Source organism: Kogia breviceps, chromosome 2 (genome assembly GCF_026419965.1).
Source record: "Kogia breviceps isolate mKogBre1 chromosome 2, mKogBre1 haplotype 1, whole genome shotgun sequence".
NCBI classification, from domain to species: domain Eukaryota; kingdom Metazoa; phylum Chordata; class Mammalia; order Artiodactyla; family Physeteridae; genus Kogia; species Kogia breviceps.
In genome coordinates this window covers 136,147,715-136,164,770 of record NC_081311.1, presented here as the reverse complement: position 1 = coordinate 136,164,770, position 17,056 = coordinate 136,147,715, and the positions used below count along the sequence as shown (strand labels likewise).

General features: G+C 35.7%; 1 protein-coding gene and 1 long non-coding RNA gene across 2 annotated transcripts in view; one reads left to right on the top strand and one right to left on the bottom strand.

Annotated features, from left to right (window-relative positions):
* The window catches only part of SCN9A (sodium voltage-gated channel alpha subunit 9), a 147,464-nt gene that overhangs the window by 59,126 nt on the left and 71,282 nt on the right, over window positions 1–17,056 (top strand). The window contains exons 3-9 of the mRNA XM_059052237.2: window positions 3,967–4,085; window positions 4,433–4,522; window positions 5,088–5,216; window positions 6,652–6,743; window positions 7,727–7,936; window positions 13,874–13,937; window positions 15,202–15,343. Coding sequence (XP_058908220.1) covers window positions 3,967–4,085; window positions 4,433–4,522; window positions 5,088–5,216; window positions 6,652–6,743; window positions 7,727–7,936; window positions 13,874–13,937; window positions 15,202–15,343 — 846 coding nt within the window. The remainder of the gene's footprint in view (window positions 1–3,966; window positions 4,086–4,432; window positions 4,523–5,087; window positions 5,217–6,651; window positions 6,744–7,726; window positions 7,937–13,873; window positions 13,938–15,201; window positions 15,344–17,056) is intronic.
* LOC136793597 (uncharacterized) overlaps window positions 13,844–17,056 on the bottom strand; it is a 94,249-nt gene continuing 91,036 nt past the window's right edge. The window contains exons 10-13 of the long non-coding RNA XR_010839126.1: window positions 16,564–16,605; window positions 15,966–16,071; window positions 14,436–14,529; window positions 13,844–13,971 (exon numbers count right to left, since the gene is read on the bottom strand). This is a non-coding gene — a long non-coding RNA (uncharacterized lncRNA). The remainder of the gene's footprint in view (window positions 13,972–14,435; window positions 14,530–15,965; window positions 16,072–16,563; window positions 16,606–17,056) is intronic.

Here is a 17,056-nt window from a genome sequence, read left to right as displayed (position 1 = left end):
CCAACAATGCTTTGCTGCATGGCAACTGCAGAGTTATCTTTAAGAGGTCAAAAAAGACAGGATAAAGTCCAGTAAAAAAATTATTTTGACTTAAGATGTAAATAAAAGAGATTATTTATTGATAACACATCTAGCAAATAAAATACAAGGCACTGAAATGTCTTGAGAAATAGAAAATGTGATGAAGTTAATTTTGATGGTAGAAACATCTTCTTCGGGATAGTTGCTATGAATAGCAATATGTAATATTTTGCTTCACATTAAATGCTTCACATTTATGCTTCACATTAGAGCATCTCAGCAAGCTGACAGCACAGGAGAAAGCAGAATACCTGAGAAGCCTTTGGGATACTACCCAGCATTCCAATTAACCAATCAGTATTCTGACACAGGAAGGAAGAATGTTAACACATATTCAGGATCTCTGCGTCAGGCACTAGACTTTTTATACAAATTAGCACACATATTTACTATAACTTGGTAAGACAGGAAGTAACAAAGGACCTGGGGAAGATAAGTAACTTACAAAATGCTACATGCTAGTAAGTTTTGTCACAAATTTTTTATTTCAAGTTGATTTGACTCCCTACTGAAATATTCTGTTGTATAACATCTCTTAGTTTAATTTCTGTTGTATAGCAATCACCATGCTCACAGCTTTACAAAAATGAATGGAAGAATGAATGGGTAAATAATGAAACTGGCAATATAAAAAGTACTTTCTCATTTTAATTACTACTTCATCCTGAAAAATGCCTGGCTCTTCATGGATACCTCCTGCATTTCCCATTTCTCAAGGGGGCCTGGATGTTACTTAACCAGGAACCCCTGAAGGAGGAAAGGAATCTTTCTGAAATAAATCTCAATTCAGAGATATAAACTAATATTGGTTTAAAGTGACTTGGGAGGTAAGGAGAAAATGTTTGTATTTGGATGGAGGATTAACTAATGGAATCATTTTAGGTATGTGGTAGACAACTTTAATGGAGAATATTTAGGGGTGGTACTCCAATCCCTCACTTTGGCCCCAGCTCCTTTCAAATATGACGCCAACCACATTAAAAGCCTAACGCACATCTGCATCAGTATACTTGGGTAGAGCCAGGTCAAACGAAGTAATCTATTTTTCATGGTCCTCTATTAACAGATGAATAAATACCCACAGGGATTACCAAGTCTATTTATTTTATTTTTTTGGTTTCGAGCTTTAAATGATAAGCTTTTTGTGCCATGTCCTAGCCCTTCAATCATTCTTGATTAAAGTAGTTTTGACTTCCACTTGCAACTTCAGGATTGACTTCTGTGTGGATTGATTCCTTAATATTTCGGGTTATTCACACTAATTGACAAGAACTTTATTTCTGCTACATTATAATCACTGCTTGGATTAAAAATCTAAATGGGGGCTTCCCTGGTGGCACAGTGGTTGAGAGTCTGCCTGCCAGTGCAGGGGACAAGGGTTCGAGCCCTGGTCTGGGAGGATCCCACATGCCACGGAGCAACTGGACCTGTGGGCCACAACTACTGAGCCTGCGCGTCTGGAGCCTGTGCTCCGCAATGAGAGGCCACGACAGTGAGAGGCCCGCGCACCGCGATGAAAAGTGGCCCCGCTCGCCACAACTAGAGAAAGCCCTCGCGCAGAAACGAAGGCCCAACACAGCCAAAAATAAATAAATAAATTTATTTAAAAAAAAAAAAAACTAAATGACTCCTGATTTGACCTGGGTTCAGATTTTAACTTATATTTGAGTGTAATTATTAATGCTTTGTTTAAAAAAGGACACTTAATAAACTAATGATAAGAGTTAGGGTTTCATTTTTATGTGTGATGAATATATTAAGTGCTTTTGAATAGTTTTATGCAGTGCCTTTATTATAGATGAAAGTTTGTGTCTTTAAGAAAGAATAAATTACCAATCACCCTCTGCTGTGGGTATTAAGAGGACAGGTACAGTGTCTTATTATCTTCATATCATTGGTGCCTTATATGTTGCCCAAAATATCAGCAGCTGTTCCCACCATTTACTAAGAATTTACAATATACCAGTACTTAAAAGCTTCACAGACGTGAAGTGCTAGCTCTCAAATTGCGAAATGGTAGATCAGGCATTTAGAATCCTATCTGTCCAACTCTAATGCTTATACTCTTTAAGTACCTTAATTCTCTAATTTTATGTTCAATAAATTATTAAATAAATGAGCAATATTAAAGAAAAATTATTCAGACCTTGACATCTATGCATTTCCTAGTAGGATTTTAGACTTTGCTAAAGAGACTTACTCTGCCACCCCAAATTTCATAGGCATATCTATTTTTCCCACCTGTAATTAACTCCTGGTTGTTTATAAACCTAGACAATCCTAAAGAACTTTTTAATGAAAATGAAAATTGGGAATCTGAATTTAAAAATAGTAAACCAGTTCTTTTTTTTAAATTTCAAGTACAGGGTAACTTGATCTTGCCAAGGTGAGGCAGTAATATGATTTTCACATAGCTCAGATGACCTCTGGTTCATGAAGTCCCCTGATTATTCTGACAGACATGTGGCCATGCCCCCTCTTTACTCTCATGCTCTGCCATTTGTATTTCTCTGTATGCTACCTGTCACATCTTGCCTTGTATTAGAGTTATTCTGTTCTTATCACTTTTCTAGGAAGCTCCTTGAATGCAAAACTCATGCCTCATTTATGTTCAAATTCCTTTCATTGCCTCTTATGCCACAGTTGCTTACTGCACAATTGTAGAATATAATGGCTAAACGAATTTTTCAAATCACAGTGTATTGAGATTTAAGAAAACAATAATTGTACTCAAAGGTGAGATTAATTTTAAAACTAATTTTCAATGTAAAAGTGAACTTTATGTTAAATTATGTTTAGACATAGCTGGTATAGTAAAAGGGACCAGGAATATAAAAGGGCATCTGAAAATAATAGATTCTGTTTGTTTTCTTGGGGGCTCTGCCACATACAAAAGCAAGATTACCCGAAGTTACATCTCCAATTTGGTGAAAAATATTTATTACCAGAAGCTCCCTTATAAACTTATATAAAATTCAGAATCAACAACAAAAAGACCAAATCAGTGTCTTCTAGACAACACAAGGAATTTGTTTGCCAACCACAGAAAAATAAGACAAGGATTTGAACTTGGTCTTTCTGATTTCCAAGCCAACTCCTTCGGTTGTTATAATGTTTGTTGTTATTGCTGTTTGTTTGTTTGGGTTTCAAATTTTTCAACTAAACACCAAAGACATGGAAAATGTCACTCATTATGCAATGGTTACATATCATATTTCTTAAATGTTTGGTTCTATTCGTATTATTTCAAAAAATTGCCATGCATAGTAGCAAGTTAGTCCTTTAATTTATGTTATTCTATTTTAGCTGTTATTGGTATTAACATCTAAAATAGGAAAATCATACTGAGTAGTAGGATTCTTTCAACTCTTAATATTCCTTAAATTTATGAAAATATTTTTGAAAACTCATATTTTGGAACATTTGCTACTAAAGCTGACAATAGCCAAGAAGTATTAAAATTCTCTAAGTGATATTATAAAAATCAAGGATAGCTAGTTTCTATTTGGTTTGCATAAAATGCAATGTAATGAAAGAAGGAAGTTGTATTTTAAAATGTTTCCAGTGGCCACAAGTTATTGTTACTGATTTGGGTGTTGAAGGGATATGAAAAAGTGAAAACTGTACTTTGAAAGCTGTAAATAATACATGCTCATAAATGACTCACTTCTTATTTTACTGAAGAAATGGACAATGGACTTGGAGTTCATTGGCCAACATGACGTGAATAGCTGCATCAATGGTATTGGAACCACATTGCTTGAGTCTGATGGCAGTGTTTCTTTAATATGACCCTACCACATGGAGAGGTAAATTGCAGATATTAATCTACTACATTGAAATTTTGGAGTCTCGATTCATACTGTTTTCTTTTTGCTCCTGCAGACTTTCATAGTTTTGAACAAAGGGAAAGCAATCTTCCGTTTCAATGCCACACCTGCTTTGTACCTGCTCTCTCCTTTCAGTCCTCTCAGAAGAATATCTATTAAGATTTTAGTACACTCATATCCTTTTTAAAATGCTTACTTACAATGGTTCTTTAAAATGCAGTTTTTGTTATTTTTTTTAAATATAGATTTTAGTCCTTTTGTACCAGAAAAGACTCTGGTTTACCAATCTCAATATAATTTGGTGTAGATCTGTGAGTAGATTGGGAGAATGGCAATTTTAGTATTTTAGGAAAAAATGCTTTTGTCTATTACTCCCTTGTTCAAAGAGATTTTTTAAAAGTCTATAGACATGCTTAGAATTTTTTTCTAAGGAAAAATTGTTAGCATTTCAACAAATGTCTTTATCAAATATTCAAAGTTCCTACCGTGGTCTTTTATCATATTCCTTGATTCTAAGCTACTGCATTCAGCATGCTTATCATGTGCACTATTCTGACGAATTGCATATTTATGACCATGAGTAACCCTCCAGATTGGACCAAGAATGTAGAGTAAGTGGGTTTAAGTACATTTTAATATAGTCTTACTATGGTCATTTTTATCCTTTCCTTTTTATACCAAGAAGTTATTGCATCTATAAAAATTGTGGTGCTTATCTTCCCATGTTACATAGTTGCTTTTCTTTCAATTATTTTTTTCTCCCCTACAATATTAACCTGCTAATATTAAAATAGAGTAATACATGCTACAGTCTTTTCTAGAAAAAAGACCTTATCAGATACCCTGCTTTGTTCTTAGACATGTCACATATCTCTTGTCCTTGGGTATATTTCTGATAGGAACAATACAGGAATTTTCTAGGCAGATCTAATACCTGTCTTCTTAGTAATTTTTAAATACCTCTATTTTCTGAGAGTGTTTCTAATATGTACATTTTAAGATTTTCTGGAAAGACCTTTACTGTAGTTTATTCTAATAGTTAGAATGGGTCCGTAAACCAACAGCCATACTCCAATAGATGCCTTCCTTTGGTTGATCAGAAAAAATTAATTATAAAGATTCACATGGTATTATATTTTTTTCATACTTAATATCCCAATGGATTCTTGTGCCTAGGTACACTTTTACTGGAATATATACTTTTGAATCACTTGTAAAAATCCTTGCAAGAGGCTTCTGTGTAGGAGAATTCACTTTCCTTCGTGACCCTTGGAACTGGCTTGATTTTGTTGTCATTGTTTTTGCGTAAGTACTCTCAGTTTTTTGAAATGCCGAACTCATGAAAGTCTCAGACAGCACAGTATTCCAGTAAGAACAGACTTTTGGGATTTGACTTTTCCTGCATATAATGGTTGCATTTAAAGGATACTGTATGAAAGTTAGTCATCAAAAAAATATTAATATTTTTTCAGATAGAGCATTTTCTACTCAAAAGTGTATGACATCATTAAGATAGATGATCTTCCTCCATGCTCGGTACTTGGATAGATAATATATGTGGTGCCAGTTAGGGTCACACTTTTTCCAAGTTCTTATTTAAAATCTGGTAAAACCTATAAGAAAAACAGAAAAAACTCCGGCATTTATTATAAGTACAGTGCTCTTTTTTTTATTAACCTATATTATTCAAAAGCTAATAAGTATATTAAAATATAGAAATAAATCTTTTTATAAGGGCTGTCACTGCATACTAAACCTAACATTAATGCATTGTGTATGCATTACATAGGCATCCACGGTTTATTTTCAAGGGAAAAGTATCACATTAAGATATAATTTTAATTTATTCATATTGCTGCTCTTTTCCTAAATATACTTGTCAGAAACATTTCTTTATTTTTTAAATCTCAAACCTATATACAGTATTTTCCCTCTGTCATTTTGAATTGTAAAAGTAATACATATTCATTGGAGGGATTTAGACAATACAGAAGGGTCTTGATATTTCTAGTCTCCAATTCCCGCACACCTGCCCCACCTCTTTGTCCTTCAGGCTGGCTCTTTCTGTGGCTACATAAGACTGCTGTAGTGCCACCCACCACCTGCTAAGGCAACACTGTGTCAAGGAAGGCTGCATCTTCTCAGGGGTGTCCTTTTTTAAATTTATGTGCCATAAACTTTACCATCTTTAAAGTACAAAATTCAGTGTTTTGTAGTATGTTCACAAAGTTGTGCAACCATCATCACTCTCTAATTCCAGAATATTATCGTCACCCCAGAAAGCAGTCACTTCCATTCCCTTCTCCCCCCTAGTCCCTGGAAACCACTCAACTGTGTTCTGTCTCTATGGATTTGCCGATTCTAGACATTTCACATGAATGGAATCATACAATATGTGGCCTTTTTGTGTCTGGCTTCTTTTAATTAGCATACATTGTCAACGTTTGCTGCTGATATTTTATAGAATATTAAATATATATATTACCATAATATTGAAGTTTAGTAATTGAAGTGTTTATTTAGGCATTTATGTGTATGAAACCATTTTAATAATACGTTTGTATTTTGTTCACATCAAATGACTCAAATCAAATTAAATTAGTAATGACAGAAGCAAAAGACTTGCAGAACTGTAAATTTAAATAACAAGTTCCAAACGTAGGAAACACCTTGACTAAAGGCACAGGTAAGTATCATAGACTCTATCTAAATTCTGAATAACTCTGATTTAATTCTACAGGTATTTAACAGAATTTGTAAATCTAGGCAATGTTTCAGCTCTTCGAACTTTCAGAGTGTTGAGAGCTTTGAAAACTATTTCTGTAATCCCAGGTAAGAAGTAATTGGTGTGAAGCATTAGGCCACTCATAACTCCAACTATTTGGGAGTTGTTCTTTGTTTGTGTGTGTGTTGTTACCGTGTTTGTGTATAAACTCCCCTATTACAGATATGTGACAGAGTTTGTGGACCTGGGCAATGTCTCAGCGTTGAGAACATTCAGAGTTCTCCGAGCTTTGAAAACAATTTCAGTCATTCCAGGTGAGAGTGGGGTTAAACACAGGGGCTGACTTTGATCTTTTGAAGGAAAAACAAGAAAAACTTATGCAATTTTAGTTAAATTTGATCTCTTACGTTTTTCACAATCGTTATTAAAAGTCAGCCTTTGAGTTTAATCAGTTGCATGAGTCTTAGACGATGAAGATGGCCATTTGGTTCATATCTCAACTTGAAATTTTCCCTCCTGTCTAACAGTTCATTTTCCATTTTGCTTATCCAGGAATGAAAATTTCAGTTTGTTTTTTTGCTTTTCATATGGTTAAGAAAAGAGATATAAAGTATCAGCATGGGGAGGACTGCATGACATAATGTTTTTTTCTTTCCTCAACAAACCGTTTCTTAACTGAAAATTAGTAAGTTGTCACTGTGTGCTGCAATTCAGCCTCTTTTCTGTTTTGGTATCATTATAAAGAGATGTTTTTGTCTGACAAACATTCACTGAATTGACACTTCTTAAAAATTATTTTTTCAAGTGAGTGTAGATATGGTTTGAGCAACCAAATTATTCATTTTGACAGTTTGGTTATTCTCTGGAAATATTTTAAAGTTTTTAATCACTTGCTATAATATACAGAAACAAAATATATAAAACAGCAAGTCCACCCTTTTGAGCTGGTAGACTTTTTTGCAACTAGGTTATTTAAGATCATTGATTTGATAAAATGCATGCGTTTCTAGGAAAGCTTGTGTTTTGTTTTCGTTTCTCATTCAGAGGCTTTATTTCATTTTGAACACCTATTTCTCCTCCCCATATTCAGGCCTGAAGACCATCGTAGGGGCCCTGATCCAGTCTGTGAAGAAGCTTTCTGACGTCATGATCCTGACTGTGTTCTGTCTGAGCGTGTTTGCACTGATTGGACTGCAGCTCTTTATGGGCAACCTGAAGCAAAAATGTGTGCGGAATCCACTTGAAAATAATGAAACAATAGAAAGCATATTGAATACTCTTGATGAAGAAGACTACAGAAGTAAGAATGCCCTTGTAGTCATTAATAGGTTGAAATAAGGCTAAGAGCATTTTCTCTTCCTGCAATGAAATGTTGCTTTCATTTTAATTATTTCAAAATCACTCAAATATAGAGAAAGTTGCTACAATGTGAATTTGGATCTGTTGTATTTTCATAAATTTCCCTGGATCTAAGCTTTCTAGCGGTTCTGGTATTAAGAACATGGGATAGTTCCATAATTCTCAATTTCTATAAGATAAAAAAGAATAAGTTTGCTCTAGAAAAATAAATTTAGCTATGAATTAATGATATTGACCATTAAATTTCATAAGTTATATATTTATATACCATAGTTTTATTGAGTAATTTATACTTATGTTTATTTTATAGCATAATTTATTATATAGTAATATAATTATATTTTTACCCTTGTATTTTTCTTATAACTATAACATTGTACAGTCATGTTAATCATGTTATAATGATAATATTATCACATATTAAAATGTTTGTCTCAGTAGTATTTCTAAAGATTTGTATAAGCAGAACAGTTTATTCAGCTTTATCAGCACTATCCTCGTACTATAACCAGTGATGAGTTTTACAGCTCTTTCTAATGGCTTCCCTCAATTTTGCTAATGACCATCAAAGTTTAATTCATCAGAACTAGTTCTGTAGATACCATTTAAGATGATCTGTACACACAGTCTCAGAAGTCTACTTAATTCACAAGTGTATTTTAGAGTATCTTACAGAAAGCATAAACGGCATGTTTTCTAAATACTTATCCCCTAACACAGTTTCTGTCACCAGAGCTGATGAGTTTGGGTGAGAATGAAATCTAGCAAGATTGTAATTTCTAACACCTGCAGTGTGTCTGTAAGATGTTGCCCACGTGAACCCATAAACCTTAATAATTAGATCCAGAGGTAAGGTGGACATGCAAGTGCCTTTGATAGAAGGAGATCAGGGAGTAAAGGTCAGCTGTTAATTCTCCTTAAATAATAAAGAGTAGTTGGGGGCTTCCCTGGTGGCGCAGTGGTTGGGAGTCCACCTGCCGATGCAGGGGACACGGGTTCGTGCCCCGGTCTGGGAAGATCCCACATGCCTCGGAGCGGCTGGGCCCGTGAGCCATGGCCGCTGAGCCTGCGCGTCCGGAGCATGTGCTCCGCAATGGGAGAGGCCACAACAGTGAGAGGCCCGTGTACCGCAAAAAAAAAAAAATAATAATAATAATAATAAAGAGTCGTATACATCATTTTTTTTTCTTTTACTTTACTCAATGTGTTTTTTCCTACTCACTGAGGAATATAAAGGCAAATAAAACCTAGCTAATATAGTAAAAGACTGTAAATAAAACTGAAGAAAAGGAAGCCTAAAACAAGAAAACTGAAGGTTTTCAAAGTAAAAGTTTTAATGTATATATTTTTTACTACCAGCATTTGATGAGGAATGTAGCATATTTTCCTTTCCTTTTCTTTAATTTATTTTTCAGCTTCTGATTTTTATTAATATGATCTTAAATTTTATTCCTAGTTTCCAAAGGAGTTTATTTCTTAATTTATATACCATGCAAGTTATTGAGCTTACAGGTAATTGCTGACATTTGTACTCTGTTTTATGAATCAGTTTACAGCACTTACTTAAACTTGACTTTTTTTTAACTAGGATCATTACCAGTCCGTTTATTCTGAGTTCATTCCTGAGTTCATGCTTTGAGTGATTTTTTTTTAACCTTCTGGAATTGCTTCAAGCAAGTTTTTTCAAAAGGAGTAGAAAAAGCTCTTGGATTTTACCGTGTATCTTCATATTGCGTTTACACATGAGTGAATGACAGCTTAGCTAACAATGAAATTTTATACCACAGTCTTCTCCCTCAACTCTATACATTATTCTTGATTTTCTTCTGAAATATAGTTTCACAGCAGAGATGATTGTGTTAAGTCCGTTGGTTTCCCACCTGTTTTCTGTGTCATAGAAGCCCCGTCTCACTGCAATATTTATTCAAGTATTCATTTATCACATGGGTTTATTGAGTGCTTCCCCGAGCTAAGCATTGTACAAGTTTCTGGACCTGTAGCAGTGAGTATGATAACCTCAGCCCCTGCATCCACAGAGCTTATCGTCTAGGGAGAATGAACGAGTAAAAGGAGGAGAACAGACAAATAAAAAATATTGCAAGTTATAACAAATGCTATGCGAAGAAAATAAATCTCAGGGGCTGAGATACCAACTAAATGAGAAGCCCTCTCTGAGGAGGTAGCATTTAAGCAGAGATCTAAAGGATAATAAGAAGCCATAAAATAGTGTAAGTGTAAATGGGGGCTGTTCCTTGAATTAGAAGGAAGAGCTTGTGGCAAAGCCCTGAGACAAGAAAGAGTCTCATGTGTTTAAGGAATGGGAAAATAGCAGTGTGGTTAGACTTTAGCAAAGGAGAGGCAGAATGGCAACAGAGAAAGTTAGAGAAAAAGTCAGGGGGTCATATCATGAAGAATGTCTTAGCCCATGGAAAGGAGTTTGGATTTTATTTTAAATGCAGTGGTTTTAATCACTTTACCATATGCGGAGCTGATTGGGTAAGAGTAGATGGTAGATTAGAATAAAGAAGACGAGTTAGGATGATGTTTCTATCATTCCAAACAAGACAAGGTTGTGGTTTCATCTAGAGCAGCGGCAGAAAGTGAAAAATGTGAGTTCAAAATGACACCTATAGAACTCGCTGATGAATTAGAGAGGAGAGAAGGGCTTGGAGATCTTGTCTACGTTTCTGGCACGGTAACTGGATAGGTGGCAATGGGAAGTGAGGGAAGAGTGGGCAGGTTTGTAGGAGAAAGTCACTATTAACTAGTTAAAATTGAGATGTCATTGGGATATCCAAGTAGAGATAGAAAGTAAGACAATTGGAGATTTAAGCATAGAGATCAGAGGAACTGCCTAGTTTGGAGATACACACTTCGAAGTAATCAGCAAAGGGAAAAGATATGTACACACATACACACATCCTTCTGAAAACTCTGATGTTTATAAGTAGGTAGAGAATGGGAAACCTGATGTTTAAAGCAAATTTGGTGTTTAGAAGATGCTCATCTCCACAACCCTAATGTCTAGAAGGCAGGTAGAGAGGAGGACCCCAAAAAAGACACAGAGAAAGAGTGGCCAGTAAAGCAAGAAGCAAAGGTATAAGTAGGAAAACCAAGAGAAAAAAGTATGTTGAGAAAAAGGGAGTGCTTGTGTTGAATGACGCTGCAAGATCAAGGATTAAGATCAAGATCAAGGATGATGAGGATAGAGAAATGTATATTAGCTTAAACAACATGGAAGTCATTAGAGACTTTCATGAGCAAATTTTAATAGAGCGGTAGGAACACAAGGTTGGACGAAGGTGGTGATGGGTGAATAAGATGTCAGAAAGAAGAGAAGACAGTATGTGTAGACAATTCTTCCAAGAAGTTTGGCTGTAAGGGAATCAGAATAACGGGGGCAATGGCCGGCATCTTTTTAAAAGATGGATTTTGATAGGGGTGTTTTTCTAGTGCTAGAAATGAATGAGTAGTAAAATATGGATTAATAATTCAGGAGAGTGGGGGAGAGCAAGTCCTTGAGGAAGTGGGAGAGTGAAGGGGAGAGACATCTCCACCATAGAAGCAGGAGGAAATATGGAAGAGCAGGCTCCAGCCTAATCAGAGGAGGATTAAGTCAAGCCCAGTGGCTTTTATTTCCACAGAAAAATGTGAGATGGGCTCATTGGCTGGGAGTGCAAAAGAGGAATTCTTCTCTTGGTATTACTTTTTCCCTTTACATGTTAACCTTAAATTCTTTTGAGGCTAATTATCCTAATAATTTACTGTTTATTTGTTTGGGAAATATTTTCAAGTGTTCTACAAGACCAGAGTGAGCTACTCCCATTGCTTCACGTTTCATCATTCGTGTATTGAATTGACTATGATAGCCCTGCAACATGCCTGTACAGGCAGCTCTAGAGCCCACTTTTATAAAGCAGCTCCTCAGTGACTGGTAAATGTGAACTGGTATTTCTTTAAAGGATAAATCTAAAGTAATCCTTCCATAATAAAAATATCTCAGAGGTTTATGTATAAAACGTTGCATGATAACCTCCTCCATCCTCATTCTGCCATGCCTACCCTCCCTAAGGCACAGGATTTTTTGCAAAGATGAACACTGAGAGTTTTCACCCCAAACTAAGAGGCCTTATTGGTTTATTTGTGTCTTCTAATATTTGTATCTTCTACATAAGACCAAACGATGGCATATAAGTCAGTTAGTCTTATCTGAAGTTGTTTAATAAGAGCTGCTGCTCTTTTAGCATTTATGTAGAATGTGTGGGTCACTGTGTTAAGTGTTTTACATGCAATAGCCTATTAGTACTAATTCAACAGCTCTACAAAGTAGGTGTTCTTATCCACATTTTACAGATGCAGGAGCTAAATCTTAAAGTGATAAAATAATTCACCTACATAGGAAGGGGTGGAAACAATATTCAAATCCAAGTACATCTGACTTCAAAGTCTTCGTTCTGCTGTTACTCCAGAACCTCCTAGAAGTTACATCTTTATTTATTTTGACTTGAGCCAGATAGGAAGTTGGGCCCTTATTTAAAAAAACTCTTTTTGTCCTTAATACCTTTACTGTATACATTTGGATCAGCCCCCTGTATTAAGAATAAGTCATTATAGTAAATAAAGGAGGAGTTATGAGTTCCTTTACTCCTGAAAATGGGCACAAAGGGTACCATGAAAGGGTAAAATGTACATTTATTTCAGTTCTGTATCCTCAACATCCAGAACTTAGTAAGTCCTAAATAGAGGTTGATTGGTGAGTAAACAATGAGAGAATTTCAGAAAATAAATTGCCTTCACTTATAGCGTTGCCTTGCCAACTGTACGCCTTCTGGAATACTTGGGGCTGAGCTGGGGGCTCTTTTCCTTCTCTTTCCCTCCCTTCCCTCCCCTTCCCCAGCTCCACTTTCTCTCTGGGTTAACTCATCAGGTTCCATGTCCTGACGATGACGCCCATCTTTGTATCTCCATAGTTGATACCTTCACTGACCTGCAGACTCATATCAATCCAGTCACTTACTTGACAGACTTTTCTCCATATCCACGGCTACTCTCTGAATCATAGCCATGTCACCTGTCACTGTAGTCACTTAGCTTGTATCCCTGCTTCCACACTCGCCCTCTTATAGTAGTCCATAGTCCACAAAGCAGCCACAGCAACATTCAAAAATGTTAATTATTGTCTCACATCTCTACTTCCTACTTCTATAACTTCCTATCTTACTTACAATCCAAACTCCTTTCCATGGCATGCAAAACCTTGCTACGTGGCCCTGGCCTACCTCTGACACCACAATCCTCCCCACTCACTGCATTATAACTGGGCTGGCCATTTTGCTTTTTTGTTTCCATAAACCAACTTCATTTCTACCTTGGGGTTTTGCTCTTTGCTCTTCACTCTGTCAAGATGTCTCATGAGGGTCCTCGAATGGCTGGCTTCTCTGTAGCATTTAGGTTCCAGCTCGAATGTCATCTCTTTAGAAAAGACTTCCCTGACCACATTTTGTCACATTGTCTTTAATTTATTTTCTTTAGGGCATTTATCCCTATGTGAAAATACCTTGTATATTTACTTATTTACTTGTTAAGTGTCTTTCTCCATCCCCAACCTCCACCCTTACCTAAACATAAAGAAAGCTTCATAAAATTGATGATCTTATTTATCATGTTTGTCATCATATTCACTGCCTGGCCCATAAGAGGTTATCAACAAATATTTGAAGGAAAATATATAAGAATACAATAAATAAATGAATGCCTATTGCCTGGCACTGGGCCTGAATATGTTTGTAAATATATCTGTATTAATTAACTGACCTGCTGTGTCACTCTTAAAGCTTACACTCCATAATATTATATTGTTCAATTTCTTCCTAAACAGAATATTTTTATTACTTGGAGGGATCCAAAGATGCTCTCCTTTGTGGTTTCAGCACCGATTCAGGGTATGTAATATTTGTTTTCAGTTTAGTCCAAAGGCTGGGGGAAAAAAGGAAAATCAAACTTAATCAGTTTGCTAATAAGAACCTTTGATTCTATATTATTTTCATATATTTCATGGTATTTTTTGACTCATTCTGTCCCACAGTGAGTCCAAACTTTGAAACTTTCATGGTTAATGCATACCATGCATTTGAAAGCAATACTTTGAGGCAGTGCTTGAATTAAAACAAGATACAAATCATATACATCCTAAGAAAGTAGAAAAAAATTACTTCCAAAAAAACCCCACCAAAAGTTGGTTGGATAGTTTCCAGCCTTTCTTCTTTCTGGGAAGAAGAGTGACAAAATCAACTTTTCTTTCCATCCCCAAATTATACTCATTCTCCCATCAAGTATGGTTCATAGGTGACAGAATGCAGTGACATTTTGGCCACTCTAAACAAAAGGATCCCATGGACTGGGGTAAAGATATTTTAAGAATGTCGTATTTATGTAAGTACCCATTTTGCTCTTTCTCCCACACGCCGACTTTATTTCTGCTGCAGGGCCTTTGTTCTTGCACTGCCCCCTGCCCAGGAGGAGGCTCTGGGTACACTGGGAACATAAAAATAAACAAGATAAGGTTGCTGCTCCTAAAGACACCTCAGAACACTGTGTTTATTTGACATCATGGATACCAATCCACTAATTTTAAAAAGAAAAAAAGTCTTAAACTAGAAATCTCTATGTACTTACACAATTGTTATCTATTGACTGTTCTTGATTCTAATTCACCCCAAGAATAATTTGGGGAGACAGTTTTATTAGAGGCCTATATATCAATCTTTATGGGTACAAGAACTATACTATATGACATCTGGTGAAAGTTTCCAAGTCTTAATAATTAATGATGATGATGATACTAATAGCAGCTACCATTTATTAAATGCTTTCTATGTGCAGGAACTAGGCTAGTTAATTGGCATACATTATCTTCTTTAAACTTAATAACAGTCTTAACCTTTGGAGGTAGGTATTATTATCTTGTTTCACAGAAAGAAGGAACTGGGCCTTGGAGAATTTAAGTAATTTGACAAAGTCAACAACTAATAAAAAGTAAGGATGGGATTCAAACCCAGTTCTTGCTGACTCCAAATAACGTGTTCTTAATCATTATTCAATATTGTCCCCCTGGAAGGGAAACCTTGAGTTTCCGACTTCTCTGTAGTACCCTTTAGCTTGCATCCTGAAGGTACTCTGACTTATGATATCCTTTTTCACATGTAGTCAGTGTCCAGAAGGGTACACCTGTGTGAAGGTTGGCAGGAACCCTGATTATGGCTACACGAGCTTCGATACTTTCAGTTGGGCCTTCTTAGCCCTGTTTCGGCTAATGACCCAGGATTACTGGGAAAACCTTTACCAACAGGTGAGTGCCAAGAGAAACATTCATTGCACTCATTGCACAAAAATCTGATGTATGTTCCTTACCAGCTTTATATATGAGATATTTTATTCAGTTTAGAATGGAGAAAACTCTATTGTCTTAGTACTAAAATTAGACGTGTTCTATTTCCAGCACTATTAGAATGGATAGTTCTTAAATCATAAATTATTTTCTTACTCTTCTGAGCTTTTTGATATCTAGATCTCTTTCCCCCTTTCTGAATATAGCATCCCACAGGGTCCTAAGTAAATAGCAAGAAATATACTGTAATGTTCTCTCACAGCACTCCTACACACGCTGTGCTTTCCACACTTGCCTCCCTGCCTGCAGTGCCCTAAACACCAGGCTCTCCTGAGCTCACTGTTCTTTATTTTGTGCACTCCCATGTACAGTTGCTCTGGACTGAATAGTATCTCCCCCAAATTCATATGTTGAAGTCCTAACTCCCAGTACCTTAGAATGACTATATTTAGAGTTAGGGCCTTTAAAGAGGTAACTAAGTTATAGTGAGGCCATTAGAGTGGGTCATAAACCAATCTGATGTCCTTATAAGAAGGAAACATTAGGACATGAGTAGAGATACACAAACACACAGAGAAAATACCTTGTGAGGACTCAGTGAGAGCGTAGCCATCTGCAAGCCAAGGGGAGAGACCACAGGAGAAACCAAACCTGCCAATACTTTGATCTTGGATTTCAATCCTCTAGGACTGAGAAAATAAATTTCTGTTGTTTAAGTTACCCAATTTATAGCATTTTGTTATGGCAGCCTGAGCAAACTAATAGGAGAATGGAAGACTCAGTTCATGTCTCTGAGTTTTTCTCTCTCAGCTCACTTGTTCCTTCTTCTACACCTCTATGCCCTTTGACTGTTCTTCAGTTCATAGCATCCATCTCTTGTACTGGAATTCTTCATTCATGTGACCATCTCCTCTCTAACTTACATGTGATCCTCTTGGGATTGTGGCTCTATCTTTTCACCTAAATGTTATCAGTACCCAACCCCAAGAGGAAGGAGACCAAAAATGATTATTCTATATTATAAAAAATAATGAATCACTTCTCAGATTGCTAAAGATTCTTTTGGCTTGTTTTATGTCTATTTAATTTCTGAGAATATTATAAGTGAATGTAGAAATTATATAAAAATCTTACTTCATGGGAAAAAAAAGAAATACAAAAGTACTCAAAAAGATACTCACCTTTACTGCAAATGAAAACTGGAGTGACATATAACTTTTCACCTGTTGGAATGACCAAAATCAAAAAGTTGATCAGAGAGATACTGTCTGACTAGATGTGGGGAGGTGGATTTTCTCACACATTTCTGGGAGCCACTGGAGAAGATATCATGGCAATTTCTATGAAAATTAAAATGAATATACCTGTTGACCTAAGAATTCCACTACAAAGAATTTATCCAAAAGAGGAAATCAGTAACAACCGTAACTGATAGAAAAGACAATTGAGTTACCATGCATCAGAGATAGAATAAGGAGACTTATTTTTCATTTAATATCTGTTTGTACCATTTTTACCATGTATTACATTTAAAATTTTTAAATAAATTTTAATTAAAAATACATAAAAGATGAATGCATAAATTCATATAATAAGTCTATCTACCTTGTGTTAACATAATCATTAATACTTCTTAAAGATATAATTTTATCAGTAAATGATACTATGGAAATT